General features: G+C 30.8%; 1 protein-coding gene across 6 annotated transcripts in view; it reads right to left on the bottom strand.

The window, feature by feature from the left end:
• Nucleotides 1-737: 737 nt before the first annotated feature.
• The window catches only part of USP25 (ubiquitin specific peptidase 25), a 121,362-nt gene continuing 100,747 nt past the window's right edge, over nt 738-21,352 (bottom strand). For 5 of the 6 annotated variants that reach the window (XM_072967814.1, XM_072967822.1, XM_072967820.1 and 2 more), the window contains 6 exons: nt 13,396-13,574; nt 11,542-11,620; nt 8,101-8,180; nt 4,917-5,040; nt 1,653-1,848; nt 738-1,347 (listed from right to left, as the gene is read on the bottom strand). In XM_072967814.1, coding sequence (XP_072823915.1) covers nt 1,175-1,347; nt 1,653-1,848; nt 4,917-5,040; nt 8,101-8,180; nt 11,542-11,620; nt 13,396-13,574 — 831 coding nt within the window. In that variant the 3' untranslated portion in view covers nt 738-1,174. Of the gene's footprint in view, nt 1,348-1,652; nt 1,849-2,939; nt 3,075-4,916; nt 5,041-8,100; nt 8,181-11,541; nt 11,621-13,395; nt 13,575-21,352 lie in introns of those variants that run through there. The other variant, XR_012075832.1, reaches the window with a different exon arrangement.

Below are 21,352 nucleotides of genomic sequence, written 5' to 3'. Positions count from 1 at the left end.
ATTACCTTTAAAAAGCATTGATTTTCATTCACAATATTACTTCATTAATCTTAAAGAGCGGTTCCATCTACAAAACATTCTACAGCTTTCTCCTTTTTGAAAAGGAGGTAAATAAATGCAGGTAAGACACTCGTAACTTCTAGTTCAACAATATCAACTTCATTTCACAGCATTGATTAGTAGAGAACATTTTCAATTATAATAGAACACAATTTACAAAAATAGAATGATTTTATAATGGGAAACACTGTCCTCCATTATGAAGAGTATGTGTGTGGTGTATGGGTTAACGTATCTATGTATATCCACATACATATTTCTTATAAGTTTCACTATTACATAGCCCTTATTCAAGTACTTTTTTCTGGTATCTCTTGAAATAATCACCTTGCTATATTATTTGTAAATACATAAAAAAAATAAAAGGTTAACCTAAGAAAAGGTTAAAAGTTTCAGTGTGGTTGACTTAAATATCAGCCGCTCACTTCAGTGAAAACCTGATTTGAATTCAAAACAGGTTTAGGTGCCATACTAAGTTTAACAACTTAGTCAAAAATATAGATATAGTTAAGTGTCAAATAGTAGATTTCCAATGTGCTAACATTAGAGCAAAATTACAAGTTTGTATTAATCTATTTATCACCCAATCTTAAAACAATCCCCAAACAAAATCATTTATATATTATATTACTAAAATAAACACTAATATATAATATACCTGCTTACAAACACATAGGTAGCCATAAATAAAACTTTATTCTTTAATTTCATTTACAAGCTACCAAATATTATATATTATACACAGTGCTGAACACTTAAATGGCTGTAGTCATGGAGGATCCAGACTGAATGGAAAGCTACAGATTAAGAAAAGATAAAAGCAAAGTAACACTGTAACAGAAAGGTGGCAAAAGCATGGTTTTGCCATAATAAAATCAATCAGATTTGTAATTATACATCAGTTCTGGTTAAAACAAAGTCTGAGCGCCATGCGATTCTCAGCTGTATTGTTTGCAGTCTGGCTAAAGTCTGTATAGTCATTTTGTCTTTTGCAGCTATTAAAATAAAAAAAAGTTAAAAACTATAGCAGCAACAAGCAAACCCTGTGACAGGAAGGCAAGGGTTAAGAACTAAAAAAAGTTTATACAGTGTGTTTAGGGAAAGCGTGTGCAGTTTATCTTCCATCAGCAGGAGTTCGACTGAGGGACAACATGATTCGGGCAAATCGCTCACAGAGTTCATGCGTGGAGTATGAAGGTAACTTCGGTGGTTCATGGAAACCTTTAATCTCTGTAGAACAATCGAGCAGTTTTGGCAGAAAATCTGTCAGCTTCTCTTGAAGGTTTGCTGCAAATAAAAACAATTAGATGTAGTTAAAGATAGAGAGACAGGGAGAGAAATTATCTTCAACATGATTTATTAACTTGGAGTGGTCAGCTGATGTTTCATTTCAAAACAGTAAATCATTACCATTTTTAGGGAAGACGTAAAATACAAATGGCAACAGCAGTGTGCACAGCTTAGTTTGTAAATAAGAAAAAAGTAATGGTGTGCGTATAAAATTATTACAAAATATTAAAAATGGTAACATCTAATTCTAACTGCTTTTAATCCTAACAACTCAGTTGCCCACTAGCATTGTTTAAACTTACATTCCATTTCTTGTCCAAGATAGGAACACCATCGATTTCTCATATCTTCCACGGCAAGTATATCTTTCTCTTCCATTTCATCCACCAATAACAAGGGCAAAAATGGAACGATAAACTCATTCATGATAATCAGACCATTGTTTACTTCTCGATCCTCTCCAGATTCAAACAGTTCTGCAGCTTGCTCATTTAATTTCTTAATGCAATGAGAAAAAGATTAACAGGTTTGTTTCCTTTTTTAATTAAATAAAAATATCTGTAAGTGTTAATACTGAAGACAACATAATGAGTATGTTACTTAGCAAACAGTGTTAGAACAGATGGGAATCACAAAAAAACCACCTCAACCTATTCTAAGAGAAGTCTCTTAGAAAAAGCTACACATATAACAACAACTAACAGAAATAAAAGCAAAACAAAGTGGCAGGAATATGGTTGTCATGTTTTTAAAGTTCATGTTCAGTTTATATTACTTCGATCATCATTACAGGGACCATTCTTCAATTATTCTCCAGGGGTAAATTTCCCGCAATTCTAAAATTTGGTAAGCACTCAAAGTAATTTTAAAAATAAAGAAATTCAGACTTCATATTAATTTTGAAAATCTCTTCATCATCTTATCCATAAGTATCAACTGAATAGGGACTGTTATATTTGTTGATACAAAAATATAAAGGTAATCAATTCACTTAAGGAATTCCTTCAAAAAATTCTTACTGAGTACATGCCATGTGCCAGGGACTGCTCTGAATGCAGGGGCCCCCAGTGATTAATACAGAAAACTCTCATGGTACTGACAACCCCTTACAATACAGTGATCCTGTACATCTTTTTTGTAAAAGGCAACATAGGAAATATTATAAGCTTTAAGGGCTACAAAGTTTCTGTGGCAATAACTTAACTCTGACATCATTGCACAAAGGCAACCATACATAACATGTAAATGAATGGGCATGGAAATGTTTCAGTAAGACTTTATTTCTTTAAACAAGTGTTAGGCTGGAGCATAGGCCAAGTGTGCTGACACCTAATCTAGTAGAAGAGAGAAATCCATGAGAAAAGAAATATAGACATGAGACAGATAAAAAACACAGGTACAGTAAGAGGTTTATGTCTGAAATCTTACAGCATGATAAATATGATTTTTAAATAATCATAGTTTTTAGCTGGATTGCTTCAAATACAAAATTGTATTATTTATTTTATATTATGACATTCTTGTGCAATTTATCTTGACTTTGTAGAGAGGCTTATACTGAAAGTCTAATTCAGCCACTAAACAATTACCTAATCTTCAGCAAGTAAGTAATCTCTTAGCTTCAGTTTCTTCCTATCATCTCCTCTAGGGTTCTTCATTTCAATCTCTACTCCTTTCCAGTCCATCTTCTAGTATAACTGTCAAAATTATTTTCTGAAAACAAACTTAATCATGCCAAACTTAATTCAATTTTACAATGGTGCCAACTCAGAATGACATATAAGCGTCTTCACAGCCTGACAAGTATTGTTGGCTTCATCACTTCCACCTAACCCCTCGCTCCCCATAACTCGGTCACAATGGGGATTATCTTCATTTTCTGCTGTATACTTTCCATGCCTTTACATAAAATATCCTTTTGTCTAGAAAGTTCTTCTCCCTTCTCTACAAGGCATAAAACTCCTATCTGTCCACCAAGATCCAGATCAGTGTTTATCTTATCTCTTAAGTTTCTCCACAATAATTCCAGGCATATTATTTTGCACATCTCTCATAAAACTTATTCTGAAATATCAAAATAATTTGTGTACATCTCTCACCAGATTGAAATCTTTCAGAATAAATAATCGGTCTGACTTATCTCTGTGTCCCTCAGAATCTGACACTCAGTATATACTCAATATGAAAAAACCTGAAAGGAACACTAAAATAATCCTCCTAAGGTCTCATTTAAATCCCCATGTGAAATAACAAATTAAGTATGGCTGGGTTTACTAACATAAAATGATAAGAGAAGCACATTCCACAATTTTTTTAATGCCTCAGGGTAACCGTCAAGTTTCAGTTGTATTTATGTTTAAAATAGCTTTACCAGAATACTTAGTATCTCAACACTGCAATGTTTTTACATTAAAACTTGCTTCAATTCATTCAATGCAAAATTTTATATAGTTATATAATAAAACTTTATATTTTTTTAAGCTGAACTATATATAATTCAGGTCTTCCTTCTCAGGAGTTGACTAAAAACCTCTTGAAACTGACCAAATTAAGAACACCATCCTCAGTGGATTCAAACCATCAACAATTCAAGTTTTAAAATACACTCAAATGCAGTAAAATTGCTGAGAGAAAAATAAGATCACAAGCTTCTAATACTTCCATTAAAAATGTCTGAAGACATACTGCAGACTACAATTAACGTATACTATGCGGTTCTATTGAAAGAAAACATTTCACCACTACACCTTCTTAAAATTTTTTTAAAGTACACATAAACCATGTACCCTAAATAGGTTCAAATATCACACGCTCTTGTATACCTTTGTCTATATATACATACACACATATATATACCCAAATGTTAGAAAACAATTGCAATTTAGAAGTTCAGTTTATAGAGTGATGTTAGTAGTTAAATGAAATCTAATCAGAAAAAAATATAAAGGTGGAATTTTTGATTTTACACATAAAGGTTAGCTGACTCAAGAAACATTAATAAAGTACTCCAGATATCTATAGAGTAAACTGGTACCCAAAAACTGCTAAAAAGATTTTTTACAATTTATAACAACAGTAATATTTTAGCACATAGGCAGTAAAAATATTTGAGGAAGAAAACAACCAATGACTAGGTGAAAAAAAGGATACTACATTACAATGAATCCTTTAACATATGAACACCAAATATACTATTTATAAAAACTCAAAAATATCTACTATTTTTCTGTATAATAATGATAATTCATCATGCTGTTCAGCCCCTCCTCTCCTGTCAAGAAAAGGGAATGGTAGTATGATGAAGAAATCTAAATGTAAAAATGTAACTATTCTGATACCATTTTAAGAACATTTCTGGTTTACTATCTGTAAAACTTAAGATCCTCAAAGAAGAAGGGATAAAGAATTGAGTGTATTCTCCCATCTCAAGGGAGCAGACCCATATTACAGACATCACTGTGATGCTTACCCCATCAGAATTCATAGTTAATCACTTATATGTGAGTCTGGAGAAATGTCCAATGTAAGACAAAATGATAAACACATACTATGTACATTCAACTTACTAGTAAACATTCTCTTCTATAATGTGATATTAGTTCTTCATCATGTCCTCTGTATGGGCCTTTGGACAAGAGTTCTTTGTTATTCTGATATGCACAGATAAGGAACAGCAAGGAATCTATATAACTTTTCAAAAATTAAAAAAAAGTATAGAATCAGTATTTCATCTTTAAAAAAAAACCCAACTACAATTATAAAACATTTTAAGTGTACATTTAATTTTGATTATCCAGAACATTACAACAAAAAAATCATCTGATACACTGTATGCTCAGAGCATCTTTTGACCAATGACTATATCTGAAACCAGTTGACAGTTATGTCTTAAAAGTAAAAAAAACAAACAAAAAAAAAAACAAACAAAAAACATCAACCCCACCCCCCAAGTAAAGCTAGGAATTAAGAAAAGACTGGGAGAAAAAAGGCCATAATTGACTAATTCAGAAAGTTCCTTCTGTCTTCTTTAGTATTTATTTTCCCAACGCCTTCCATTTGGACTCAAAATTAAGACTGATATGAAAGTCAACAAACTACGTTTTTAACAACATAATGCCATTTTTGTTTGAGGGAAAAACCGGGTTACTTTGTTTCTTTATCACAAACATCATTTGATTCATTACGTGACTATTTTTCACTCAGATTTTTTCCTATGTGCAGGCACAGCTCTAGTCACTGAGAAAAATGTAACAGAGCGGAGAACATTCAAAGGAGACAGGGAAAGGAGAAAGGGAAAAAAATGCTTCTAAGTCTGGAGAATCTAGTGGGATACAAACAAAAGAAAACACTAACATGAAAGGAAAATGCAGGGTTAGGCCTTTGTTTTATATTCAAAGAATATTAATACGTTATATCAACATAAGTCTAGACCTTATAATGCTCAAACGTGGTTTTAAAAAGGGAGGAGGGGATGTTTGAGTACTGTATTTGCCTCTAAAATAATTATTCTTCTTCTAACATGCTGTAGGAAAAATACATACAGCTATATATTTGTATAGCTGAAATAGGAAAGATATTTTAAGATATCTTTTTTGTGTCAGTTTTTCCAAAAACAGCATATCTTCTCATAAATTCAGAAAAATATAACATCCTAAAAAATGAAATATTATACAGAAAACAATATTTTAGAACTCTAGGTTATACTGTCAGTTAGTGTTGCTGTTTATTATTTAATTTCAGGTGCTCAGATACAAGTTAGTTTTATGGTTCAAATGTTAAATGTAGAATTACATGGAAATTAATGGACACATTAATGACAAATTATATACCTGAAAATAAGTTCTTTTAAACAATTTTTGAAAATGGCTTTTCCTAGGAATTTGTTTTTGAAAAAAACCTAAGGATATGAATTTTATTTTGAAATAATATGGGCATAATTTCAACTAAAGCTTTCTGTTTGTTTTATTTGTAAAAGAAAAAGAAAGAAGAGAGTGATAATAATATTAAGCATTGTTTCATGCCACCAAGTTGAGGTAGTTTGCTGGCACGTCCACCTTTTCTTTTATATCTATTAAGTTTCCTGCTAAAAAGGTCTCCCCTGAATGACATTCATATCTGGCTTTCCAGACCTGAGTCATCTCTCTGGGAATAGTTCCGAAATCATGACCTTGTTCCAATTTTCTAGTGAGGTACACAAAATGTTCCACATTTTACCAAGCTTTAAAGTGCTTACAAATACATTTTCAAGTAAGTCAAAATAAAATCCAGCAGTCCAGTCACCAAATTCTGATTTATCTTCCATTTATACTACTGTAAAATCTTGGTTCCTAAAAACATGATTGCATTTCACTACTCACAGAAGTAACAATGGCCCGTCAATAAATATTCAATTCATGGCTTTCAAGTGTTATGTTTTCATGAAAAACAAGTCTGACAGAATTTTTTGGCAATGTTTTATACAGTTAGCTAGGGTAACTGTCATAGTTAAAGTGGTAAAATTAACGTTTCTTTTCATGATATTCCATAAAGACTGTCACCATTACTAATTTTCAAGTTGATCTTTCTAACTTAATAAACATTTGCTATACTAAAAGTATTCACTTTCTAAACAAGAATATATTTGAGAATAAGCATATTATGAAATTTAAACATAATTCTAAGTTATACTGAAGTCCTTTGGCGAATGTCAACTAAGAGCAGCTAATGTAGAAGCTATGCAGAAAGCAAGAAAGTGAGTTCCAACTTTTTAATTCTTACTGAGATGATGAATACTTTTTATCCTTATCTGATTTCATTAAATTATACAAGAATATACAAGCCTCTATTTTAATTTTTTCTCTCCCTAGTTAGTTGTGTGAACTTGACAGATTACCGCATCTCTGCAGAGACCACTTTTCTGTTTTTTTTCTTTCTATAAAATGGAAATGCTTTTTAGGCACTCTATTCAATTGTAAGATGTTAGTATTTTCTCAGAAACATTAATCCCCAAAATTCCTTAGCAAATTGGAATATTCCTACTAAAGAAATAAAACTTTGATCAAAATATTAATTTATAAAATGGAGCTACTGATCAAAATAGTTTTCTACTTCAGTGACCAAAGCAAATTATTTTGTAAATTACAGACTAGAACTTAATTAATTACAACATTAAAATTTAAAAAGCAGACATTCTTTTAAAACCTTCTATAATGTGTATGAAAAGTAATCTAAAGTATTTACAGTCACAATATTTAGTAGACAAATGATAAGTTTTCTACAGCTATTTTTCTTATTTTTACAGTACCTGGAAGTTCAGACAAAGACATTAGAAACACTATGTCTGATCTGAAGTCAGATTAAACTCAGAAAGATTAGCAAAAAGGCTAGTGACTGAAGGCAGATGCTGGAGAATACAGAGAATTCTATTTGCTAGGTTAGCAGCTTCTCTGGTCCCTGGCAAACTTCTAGGTTTCAATCTAATCCTATTCCATCCTAACTTTCAGCTGTAGTGCTTGACAGCTGATAAAAACAATGATACTAATGCCAACCTTACAGATTCAATTTAAAGTAGAAAATATATCATATGTGGGGTATATGGAAACTTTTTGTATTAACTCTGCAATTTCCCTGTAAATCTAACACTGTTCTAAAATAAAAAAAGGTTAGAATATATACCATGAATAAAATCTTTTCTATAGATGAGGTCACATCTGAATAGAATCAAGTACAAAAATTAAGCTCTTCTTTTCATGTCTGTCCATTTTGCCTTACCTTTCTCTTTGAAAATTTTCTAGCCCAATTATGAGATACATGGTTGTTTCCCTGAATTTCCTATAATCCTGATGCCACTCCTGTAGGTGAAAGAAAACATTAAAGGAATATAGAGTAAGATATTAAAACTACAATGACAATGGCTCATAAAGTTAATACACTGTTCTAACAACGATTTGAATGAACAGAATCAAAGAGTTTAAAATTACACTAGACCTAAATCAAGATTTCAATTTCTGACATACAAAACTGTTTACCAGTATAATAATAAATGAAAAATTATTAGACATTGATGAGGAATTAAACAATGAAGATCTCACTAGAAGATAAGAGAAATACAAAGGCAAGATAATCAATCAGGTAGGTCATCTCTCAGAAATTCTTCAGTGTGAGAGCTTACTATTAAAATATTATTACAGATCACTGGGGTGCACCCATCTTTTAGAATTAGTGTTTTTGGGTTTTTTTCAGATGTATACCCAGGAATGGAACTGCTGGATTATACGGTAGTTCTATTTTTAATTTTTTGAGGAAACTTCATACTATTATCAGCAGGGAGACGCAATGGGGGAGGGACAAGATAGGAGTATGGAATTCAGAGACAAAACCTACTATGTATAAAAAAGATAAGCAGCAAGTATATACTGTATAGCATAGGAAACTACAGTCATTATCTTGTAATGACTTTTAATGGAGTATAATCTGCAAACATACTGAATCACTATGCTGTACATCGAAACTCATACAATGCAAAACAAATACAGTTAAATTTAAAAATACTGTTATGGATCTACATCACATAGAATGCAGAAGGGAAATGAAGCTACTACTTTAATATGAAACAAAGCTTGAAAACTGTTATTTGAAGCAGAATTTTAAGGAACTAAAAGAAAAAGAAAAATGTTATATAATAATGAATTTATTTAATCGTTTGATTTTGCCAAATTTCTGTTAAATTTTAAATGTGGTAGCTGAATATTCTTTTCATCTGAAATGTAGTGAAAGACAGATGCATTTCACATTTCATAGCCCCTTCCTCCAAAAAACCCAAATTAGTGGGCAAGTAATAGGACTAAATGATTCAGAACAGACATCCTGTAACTCTACAAAACAATAAAAATCAGGATTTTTTTTAACTTACTGAATAAAAATTGATTCAAGGAAAATCATAAGTAAAATTCAATACAGGACTAACTTAAAAGACATTGATAATGAAAGTGTGACAGCTTTTATATATATATTATAAGCAAATGAAAGTAAGAAACATATAGACCAGTTACTAGCCAACTATATTCTATACTTTCCCTGCACTTAAATCATTTTAATTTTTAATTTTGAAAGGCATAATTTTCATACTATTAGTAGAGCTTATTAACAAAGGCAAAATTTGTCTTACAAGTCTAAATTTAGCTTTTCTGGGGAAAGTATTTAAATTGCCACCTTGTTATCATTGTTATCACCTTAGAAATTGTGAATAGGTAAACATTTTCTATAAAGGGCTAGATGGTAAATGTCTTAGGCTTTGCAGGCCATTCAGTTTCTACTGTAGTTACTTGACTCTGCAGTTGTAAAACCTTTATATGCAATACATAAACAAATGGCTTATGTTCCAATAAAACTTTATTTATAAAAGCACGTGGTGGTGAGCTGGATTTGGTCTGAGGGCCAAGGTTTGCTGACATGTGACTTAGAGCAAGACAAGTATATATGGGATATATAGGATATATATGGGATATACAGAATCAAAAAACATGTCATGTAAATACCTATAATATTTAATGGCTCTGCAGTTAGAAAAGATGTGAGAAGTTTCAGAATAAAAATATGCTGAATCCAATCTGATGAGCAAACTTGTGAAGGGACTGCAGAATCAAATCACAATAAAAATCAAGTCCCATGTAACTTGGATCTTGGGGACAAGGGTAGAGTTAGCAACCAATTTGCTTGTTGTCTCTAGTGTGTATTGTGTATCCAATTACTTCTGGCTATGTTCTTAGATTTTTTTATGCTGTTTTATTGTTCAAATTTACCTATGCTATGCTAGTATTATTAAAAAGCATAAAGGTTAAGATAGTATGTTTTGATTTTAAGCAGAAAAAAGCCTTTCTACCTTGTTCGTCAAGAATGTCAGGCCTAGAGTGAGATCCTCTGCACATCCCAAAAAATTCCTGAATCAGCTTACTAACTCCCATAAAACAACTTGCTAGAAGTTTGACAGAAACTGCACTGAATTAATAAACCATTTGGGGGAAAACTGACATCTTTACAACACCAAGTTTTCCAAACATGATACATATATCCATTTGCTTAGGTCTTCCTTAATGCCTCCTAAAGTCAAGCACATTTTACGCTAAGTTTACTTCTAGGTTTTCCATAGTTTTGAATACTATTGAAAACAGTATCATTCTTAAAAAATCCTATTTGATTATTTGTTACTGATATAAAGGAATAAAATTGATATTTGACATAGATTTGCATGTTACAAAGCTCTCTTATTAGTTCCAATACGTTTATCTGTAAATTTTGTTTGTGTCTTCTAGATATAAAACCTGCAAATAATAACTGTTCCTTCTTTTCCAGTCTTACTTTCTGCTTTATTTTCATTGCCTAACTGTCCCATTTGAACTTCCAGTACAATTCTGAATAGACACGATGATGGCAGGCATCCCTGTCTTTTTCCTGATCACAAAAGGAAAGCTTTCAATGTTCACATTTCTACATGATATTTAGTTTTGTTTAGGTAGTTTTGTTACTTTTGTTTTTCAAGACACTCTTTAAGCAGATTAAAGTAGTTACCAGGTTAGATAAGAGTTATGACCAAAAATGAATGTTTTCTGTATCCTTTCTTTTATCTGATAATGTGGCGAATTACACTAATTGTTTAAGGGAATCTGAAGCATTAAGTTTGTAAATGGGACCAAACATTAATCAAAGTCACTCATGAAAATAAGTTAAAATTTACCAGATTTTAAAATAAAAGAAAGACAATGGATAATGTTAAATTTAAAACTTTGAAAAAGTACCAGGTATCTAAATTGTTAACTTTAAAAAAATACTAATTTTTAAGCCAAAGTTAACACAAAGAGAATTTTGTGCACAAAAAATTACAAGCATAATATGAGTACTCATGTGTGTGTGCTCTCTCACATACAAAACTGTTCAATAATGACAAATATATATGGCATACAATAGTTAAAATGAATTTCTAACTTCCCCCCAAAATACCTGATGAAGCAAACAAAGAAAAAATATAGCAGAGATTTAGCATAGTAGAGCATTTTAAGAATGCAGATTCTATTAACCAAGATAAAACCTGCTAGCTATGAACCCTTACATTTCCCTGTGTTGAATTTTCGCATGTGCTTAGTCATTCTGAAATGAAAGATTGATGAACTATAGAATTTCTCAGTCTATAGTTCAGTCTCTCAAAAGGCACATTACCTCATATTCCTCCAAGTTTACTTCTTCCGGTTTTATCATTTCAATTTTGGCTTGAGCAACTTTCATTATGTTGTGACACCTTTAATAAAAGAAACGTATTTCTAAATCAAGAGTAAAAGCCATAAAAACTGAAGAATGTGTATTATACAAAACTAAACTACTCAACACTTATAAAAATGAAATCCACTGTCACAGAGCAATATTTTTTTGAGGAAAATAACTCCCAAATAACATAAGTGAAAAATGTGTTTTTAGACCACAATGTTGGATAGTTACAAATATATAAAGATAATTCAAATTCTCCATGTTATATTTACATATGGCTTTTGAATTATATTCTATTAATAAAGATGGCATACATAAAAAAATGAAAATTTTTTATAATATCTATCTATTAAGCAAGTTCAAGAGCCATAAAATCTTTTTTCTCCCAAATGGTATTATTCATAAATAGTAAAAAGGAACCTAAAATGTGCCTATCATTTCAGGTAAGAATGGGAACATTCCATTAGATTTTATGATCAGAACCATTGCTAAAGAAATCTCCCCAAAATATCTTTAGTTATCACACATTTTATTCTGTATTTCATGCACAAGAGAAATGAAATCTATCAAAATACACTGACTATTTGCAGTCACCAGGCAAATAACTTCAAAAGACTGAAAAGTCAATGTGAGTACTCTATAAATATCTTCCTCAACTTCAATAGTATAGTCATTAGAACATAGTACACTGATAGCCTAGATGAGGGTCATAATCTGTCATATTTCTGAGCTCTTCATAGCCACATGTAACAAAGTAAATGATGCCAATACTATCACTAATAAAAGTAGTAATAGCCAATACTGTGAGCAACTACTGTCTACCAGATAGCATTGAAAACCATTACTTGTGTTATTTTACTTAACCCTAAATTTCACAGTAGACACATGGTGAGGCAGAAATTAATCCTAGATGGTTTGTTTTTCTTCATACTCTCTTCTACTACCTATATTTCTAATTCAGTATTTTTGAGACACTCATCAAAGGATAATCATTTATTTCAGAATTACAATGTGTTTACAAAGACCAAGATAGCATAAATGTTTCTATATTCTAAAATAACTTTTCAATACTTTGGATCTTTACCAGAGGCTTAAAATTTTTTAATGGTATTGATTCTAACAGATTAAATTTTAATCTTTAACATTAGTAATTAGCTTTATAGGAGTTTCTAAAAGAAAATATATTTTGGTATTAACCATTCTAAGCCCTCTCTTTATGTCAGAGGATATTTATTTCATTTATATATATGATTAATTACTTTTCTCCAATGACCCTCTAACAAAGATGATTTTGCTCCCTCGAGGGATATCTGGCAGTATCTGGAGACATCCTGAGTTGTCACCATTTGGAAAGTACTACTGGCATTTAGTGAGCAGAGGCCACGAGTATTATTTAATATCCTACAAATTAAAGGACAGGCCCCCAAAACAAAGAATCATTTGACCCAAAATATCCACAGTGCAGAGTTTAAGAAGATCTTTACTTCCCTAAAGGTCCCCAAGGTCAGTGACTGTATTACACTCTTCTGAGCATCCTTATATTGCTTAGCTTAGCGCCTTGGTTCACAATTAAGATGTACTAAAATTGTCTAAATTATTTTTAGTTCAGACTTTTAAAGGTCATGATCATAAACTCCAGATAAGTTACAAAACAACTGTTCGAATTAAATGAAGTCAGATTTTGTGCTTTATTTATTGAAATATGTCTGTGTCTGTGTAAAATAAATATTCAAAAATTGCGCTGGGAACCACAAAAAAGACAAGGACAATGTGAGCATATGAATTAGGTATTTAACATTTTCAAATTACCTTTCATCAAAACTCAAATTTCTATCTCCAAATTGTTCTAGCAATGTTTTCTCAATGATTTTCTTTGGTGCCTGATTCTGGATAAAGTAGACTACTACATGATGTAAACGATAGTCTGTTTCTGGTGGGGTATCTTCTTGGGCCAATTTAACCAACCTTGAATATTCCAACTTAATTGCCTAGAAAATAACAAAATGCCAATTTGGGTTAATTATAATAATCAAAATCCTTCAATATTATAACTTAATTATTCTTACATTCAAACATTTTTTTTTCTTTTTAAAGAACTAGACACAAGGTAGTACATCTAAGAATACTGTCCTATGTTCCATAGTTTTAATACATCCAAGTTCATGATGTGGGAAATTTTGTAAAACTTAACAGAGCCTGGTTAAAGTCTATTCAGAAGCATCATAAGACTGAAGTACAACTTATCTCCTATCTAGTATATCTCTAATATCCCTAATTCTAGGGCTGAAAGACAGTTCCCTAGAATACTCACGTCTAGAAGAAAATGGCTGGCTCTTGAATGCATAATAATATCACCACAATTAACTTTTAGCTGTGCAGTTCACAAATAAGGGGTGAAAAAGCAAGCTTTGTAGTTACCATAAAATAAAATTTTTATTTTTTCAAAAATATTTGAATTTTACGTGTAATTATTAATGAATATTATCACTATTACTACCTTGATATTTGAACTTACTTTTTATTTATAAGTAGAAAACACCTTAGAGTTCAAACTAATATTATAATGGATTATAATAAATACTAATGCATGTTTCCATACATGAGCAAATGACTTAAAAAATATTTGCTCATAGAGAAATATGTGCAGACTTATACATCATACGCTGCTGTGTAAGAAGCCCATATTATTAAAGGTAACATTTTAAAAATATTCATTTATATTAGACACATCTAAATTCTAGCTTCATTAACCACAAAAGATTTGGGGCTACATACAAAATATATTACAAAAAGTCCATTCTATTGGAAAGGTTTTTTTCTTCTTCTTTATTGCATGTCTTTCTTAAGCAACTCTTGGCCCTCCAGATCCTACCACCTATGTGACTGTATTTTATAGAAGAAAATGTAACTGAAAAACATTAAGTGAAATATTTTAGTTATACTTATATTTCATTAAAGAGGAGGCAAATAAATCCTATTTAGCTTAGTATTATAAATAGAATAAGATAATTACAGATAAAATAAATTATTCCAATTTTCTTTGAATATACACATTCTTAAGTCTTACTGTTGTGGTTTAAAATAGCCATGAAAATTTAACGATATTTTGACATGTAAGATGATCACGACTACATGCTTCATTTATAAACTCTTTAGAATCTTCCTATTTTCTCAATTTGATAAAAGGCACTTGTTCATTTAATAACCAAACGATACTGAATTTGAGAATAAATGTAAAATAAAAACAATCAAGAACTGTTCTTCCTTATTATGACCCTTAGACAATGACTGTCATCAACTATTACAAGGTTTTTAAATATTTAAACATTTCAGATGTCACGCTTCTGGCCACAATTAGTATGACCAAAATAAAACAAATTTGTCTCTTAAATAATACTTAAGACTTAGACATAAAGACTTACAACACCAATGGCTATCCATTCTCCCATCTGCTTTCAAAATAGAGGCCATGATTTGTTTTTATAAATAGCAACAGATTTCTATTAGAGAGCTGGAATATAGATCTTCTTTTACTCTAAGACTATGTTTACCTCTTGATTTTGCCCTATTTAAGATTCTCCTAATTTTAGTAAGTAAATACCAAAGTCACAACCTATAAGTATTTTATTAAACCAGCAGAGGTAGAAAGGCACTTCTGAATTTCTAGGAGTAATTTTTCGAACACAAGATACCACATTTTTCCTTTTGTTTATGAACTTCCTTCTCAAGAAATTTTCTGACTTAAAAAATACTGCAATATTATCTATTCCTTCAAATTTTCAACAGATGTTCCACACTGGTATATTTAGGAGAACTCTACATAATCTACTGTTAGGAGTAAAGTTAACCCTGCAGAGCTGCTATATTTGCCCTGTACTACATTCTCAGACTCGTGTTCTAGAATTATTTTTGTTCCATATTTTTTGGCTGCCTATGAAGGTAACTATTTCAACTGTTACAGATACTGCAATGGAACCACACATATTTGCAAAATGAAATGTGATACTGGCCATTAGGTGATGGAGCTGCTTCATATTTAATTTTTTATTTCTTTTTCACCAGGCCGTTAACATAGTCCTACTAATCAGGCCCAAAGTTACCTATTTGCTCTTATTTCTTGTAACTCTTCCACCGAGGTCAAGTTCATCTCCCACAAATGCACATGTGCCTTTGTTTCTTAAGTTTTCTATGCCCATTAAGCCACACAGGACCCATTCAGTGGGACCAGCTGAAGTCTTCCTCTGCTGAACTCTTTCAAATGATTTCTACCCAGACTTTTTCTACTTTTCTAAATCATAAAACATACTCCAAATTTATAACCTCTTAGACTATTTTGATGTAAGTAAATTCATACATTAGAAAATATCAAATATACGTATGTACAGTATACTCTGGAGGCAGTAGATCTAAGGGAAAATCAGCTAGAGTAAAATCCAGAAAGCTAGACGTATCATTTACTAACTGTGACATAAAATATGTCAGAAAGTTCTCCAAATCTTAATGATCTTACCTCTAAAATAAGGTTAGGTGAGTTGAGAGAGAAGAGACAGAGAGACAGAGAGAGAGAGACAGAGAATATAGTTCTTAAACGTTTATGGACTACATTTTAAAAGCTGACAGTGTATCAAGAGATGAAGAAAATCTACTTCAAATTCCAGAGGATCAGAATCATACAGGGTATATTCTTTGACCACAGTGTAATACAAATAGGAATGAAACACTTAGGAATTTAAAAATTCTTGGTTCAGAGGAATCAAAATTATATTAATATTGGGAATATGAGATTTCAAAACCTACAGGACACAGTCAGATTGGTAGTAAAAAGAAAATTATAACTTGAACAATATAGAATAAAATTTATTTCAAGAAGCTAGAAAAAGAAAATAAACAAAAATAAAGGAGAAGAAATAAAATAGTGTGTCAACTGGATTAAAGAATACCATAGGCTTTTTCTTTTCAAAAAGCAGAATAAAAGACCAAAAAATTGGAGCAAATAACATCAGAAATAAGAAAGGTGATATCAGAAATACAGCAGAAAAGTTTTAAAATTTAGAAAAGAATAATGCATATAACTTTATGCCAATAAACTATAAGATCTTTATTAAAAAATCATCTAGGAAAATACAAGTTACCAGAATTATTTTAAGAGGCAGAAAAACTGAAAAGACCTAGCAAGACTAGAGTTAACTGAAAAGACTGCCTAAGATCTACATGCAACAAAGGATTCAGGACCATATTGTTATACAGCTGTGCTGTTATGTCAAATCTTCAAAGATCAGATGATTTCTAAGCTATCTGAACTGCTCCAGAGTCTAAAAAAGGGGAAAAGTCTCCTTAAAGATTTATGAGACTAGTATAATCTGAATATCAAAAATTGACCAATATTAAAACAAGAAACTATAGATCAATTTTGTTTATGAACATAGATGCTAAGACCTAAGTCCATTTTTGATAAACTACCTTGTGTACAAAAAGAATATACAGGAACAGATAGTGTTTACAATGATTAAAAAAAAACAAGAAAGACGAATGTAAGAACTTTACTTTCCAAGGATTAAAGATTAAGAAGAAACCTGTTCAGTATCTGAAACAGATGCATTTTAAAAAAAAATCGAAATTCCAACACCGATCAGCTTACGCTAAACTCTGACCTGTAAATTTAAAAAAAGTGTTTTTAAGGAGGATCTATAAAAAAACCAATACTAAAAGTTCCATTAGTAATAAAACACTAGAAAGATTCCCTTTAAACTCAGGACCTAAACATAAGAGTTTACTACCATTATTTTAATATTTAACTATATTCTGAAAAGTCTGGTCAACATAATAAAACCAGAAATAAAATAAGAAATAAATATAATGGAAATTATCCCAATAATGAGATAACTATTGGGAGGCAGTTTACTGAAATAATCAAGAGAATGAACTAAAAAATTGTTAGAAAAAATAAAGGATTCAATAAGGTAAATGGATACGACGTAAATAAATAAAATTAGTTCTCCCACCAATTTGATATTAAAAGAGAGGATAAATGACTCAATTCAGAGAAACAAATAATTTTTATACATCTAAGATTAAATTACATGTTGAGATGTTGAGAGCATTATGAAGTAAAACTACAGCCTTATTAAAGGACATTAACAGAGGACCAAAAAAGTGAAGAGGTATATCATGTTTCTTTCTGGGAGGACTCAAAATACTGAAAAATATAATTAGCCACCTCACCATAACTTAATATATAATATAATGGAAGTACAATCAAATTCTGAAAGGATTTGGAGAGGCAGGTGGTAACTGGTTCTAAAAATTATCAAAAAAGAAAAAATGAGATTTGCCAAATTTTCCATTTACAAAAGAAGAAAAATAAAGTGGTTTTCCTAAAAAAGTCGAAGTATATTACAAATGTCCTATAATGTAAATAGGTGTAGTGTTTAAATAGAAAAATAATCAGTAGAATAGAGAGACCCAAAGAGATTCACTTATAAATAGGATTTAATATATGATAAAGACAGTATTTTAAGTCAGGATGCAGAGAATACATCAGTCAAAATGTTATGTTTGGACTATTTGGATATTTCTCTATTTGAAGAAAACTGAAATCCTATTATCTAGGAATTAAAAATTAAAATCATGAAACTACTAGAATTAAAAAATTGCATAATTTTCGATGTGATCACATAACCTCCGATCTATTAAAAAACTGTTGTATTTTATAAGATTAAAAAAATTCTGTACAGTTAAGACACCAAAAACAAATTTGAAGATAAATGACAAACCACAAAATACAATCTGTAAATTACCGATGAATCAAATTTCTTAGCAGATCAAATGTTCAACCTAATGAAAAAACCCAATATAAAAAATGTGCAAAGATGGATAGAGTTAACATAAAGAAATACCAATTGCCAAAAAATTTATAAAGATACTCAGCCTCACTAAAGATCAAAGATACATAAAATAATGGGATTACCCTTTTTACGTCATTTTGTCAGATAACCATCAATGAAAGTACATAGTAACTAGCTGAAGCCAATTTAACAGTATTAAATTTTAATTAATTTATTTTATAAATCAAATATATATTTACTTACTTAAATAAGTAAATTAAAATTTACAAGCATTTTGACTTGGCAATTCTACTTTGCTATGTTCACTTGAGTTGTCAATAATATATACACAAGAATGTTCACAAAAATATTGGAAATAATCCAAATACCCAGAAACAAAAATGGTAATGGTAACGATAAACCTGGTAAGTTAAAATTTTGAGGGTTCTTTATGTGACATTATCCAAAGATTCTACATGGGTTATCTCATTTAATTCTCAAGATAACTTCTCATTTAAATAAAAAAAAATGGACCTGATAATTTCAGAAATTGCCTAAGGTCATACCATTATTAAGTGATAAAGCTAGGATTTAAATCTAGGCATCTGACCATAGAGCCTTTGCTTTTAACAGCTTACTTCAGACACAGCTTCTTAATCTAGATCATGAATAAGTTGTAAACATTCTGAGATGTTAAACCCATCAGCCTTTATGGTGGCCAGACACTCCTAGATCTGTCCCTGCTGTATATACATTATTTCCCAGTTTTGTCATAGCATGGAAAAAATTGGGATGCTCTTCTCTAAAAGAATGTTTAAATAAATTTTGATATTCTCAAAACAAAACACAGCTATGAAAAATAAGTGTACAAATCATGACATGAATAATTCACCAGAGTACATGAAAAAGAACTGAAAGCATAAAGCACATACTTCTATTTTTATTTAAATTATAAATGTACAAATGAGTACTGAATGTCGGCCTCATCTATCTATCTAGGGGAACATACAAGAAAGAATAAATGGAAGCTAAATATGGAATGAGAATTAAAAAGAGAGAAATGTTTACATTCTATGTTTTGGTATATGCATATTTTATTTGTTTAAATATCACTTTCTCTAAGAAGCCCTCTAGACAACAGACTTGTTTTTCCATTTATGTTCTCCTATCATGTCAAACTGTCCCCTTTATCATACTGATTATAAATCTAGTAAGTGTTTGCTTTCCCCTAGAAAATAAGCTTCATTAAGTCAGGAACTCAGTTCATCTTTTCCCCAGCTACATTCATTGGATTTAGGACAGTACCTTGATATAAGCAGGTAATAAATACCTTTTGAATATGCTCATCAACAGAAAGAAAAAGAATAATAGTGTAGTCATGCAATGGAATACCACAATGAGAATGAACAAATTACAACTTTATCCAATAATATATATGAAGCTCCAAACATGTTCTTCAGTAAAAGTAGCTAAACAAAAAAGGATCTATAGTAAAAGATTCCAAGTATATAAAGTTCAACGAGAAAACTTATTTATGTTGTTAGAAGTCCAGATAACATCTACTTTTGAATAGGAAGAGAGTGTAATGATACGAAGGAGTAACAAAGGTAATTTCTGGAATACTGTAATGTTCTATTTCTTGGCCTGGTTGGTAGTTACATGGATATGTATACTCTGCGATAATTCACTGAGCTGAAAACTCACAAACTGTGTACTTTTCAGCATGTTTTATATTTTAATAAAGATATTTTTATATCTACTGAATAAACAGGGGAGTAATAATAGGCATTTTAAAAATAAAAGAAAGACTAATAAAGTTATCTCAACTGGGAACAACTGTTAATGAAGCAATGAAACAACCAGTAAGGGAAAAAAGTTTCATAATACAGAAGTATTAATACTTCATTAAAATCCTAAGGGCACTTTAATAGGTAAAGTCAAAAAATGTACAAAAAAGACATTTTAATGCCTTCCAAAGTAAATGAAAAAAGTTACACTAATCCCATGATTGTAAGTAGGATATCACCCTCCCACACCCACTCCTGTACATACACATACAAGAAACTACTACTTTGAGAATATTATTCTTCTTTTTCCTTTTGGATTTTATTTTTGCTCATTATAGTAGTCTTGCATTGCCTTTCTCTAGATTTTGTTTTTACATGACAGAAACTTCTCTCTTTAAGCCACTATAATTCGGGGATTTTCTGTTAACAGTGAAAACCAGTCCTAACAAATAAAGTCAGCTTAGGAGGAGGACCCAGGTAAGTGTCTTTCCTCATTTATTTTTCCAGATCTGCCTACCGATTAACTCTTTAATATTCTGTGTTTACAAGGCAGACTCCCAGGTGGGAGCCCTGTGATTAAAACAGTAACTGCAACTGACTGGGTTAGTAACACTTCCTACTTCAGAAGCTAAACCTTAGCAAATCCACTCACCCAGCTAGATGCTAAGTTTCATTTCCCAACTTACCTTCTTATCAGTAATAAAGTTAACATTTTCATCACATAGTTTTATTACTGGCAAACATGTATAACATTTTAAAAACTGGTCTGATCATAATGCACACGGAGATCCGTATTTGGAAGTACTTAAATAGGCACAGAGGTGAAAAACTTCTTATAGTCAAAAAGCTAATATAAAATAAACCCAACAAAGATTTTTTTGGAGAATATGACAGGATAAAAGAAATATTTTAAAAAATCTTTCCCTCAATTTATAATAAATTAAGCATTAAAATGAATGAAAGTTTTAAAATATACTATATCTGATTTAGGGAACAAAGGAAGGCAGAAACAATAATCATCTTAGACTCTGTGCTATGTATGTATTTTGTAATTTAATAGTGAATGTTGATAATGATTAGAATCAACTGCCAAACAAACAAAAACCAAGAGAACAATCAAACAGGTAAAATTGCTGTAGAAGGAACCAGAAGTCT

This window comes from Vicugna pacos, chromosome 1 (assembly GCF_048564905.1).
Source record: "Vicugna pacos chromosome 1, VicPac4, whole genome shotgun sequence".
NCBI lineage: Eukaryota > Metazoa > Chordata > Mammalia > Artiodactyla > Camelidae > Vicugna > Vicugna pacos.
This window is presented reverse-complemented; position numbering and strand designations above follow the sequence as displayed.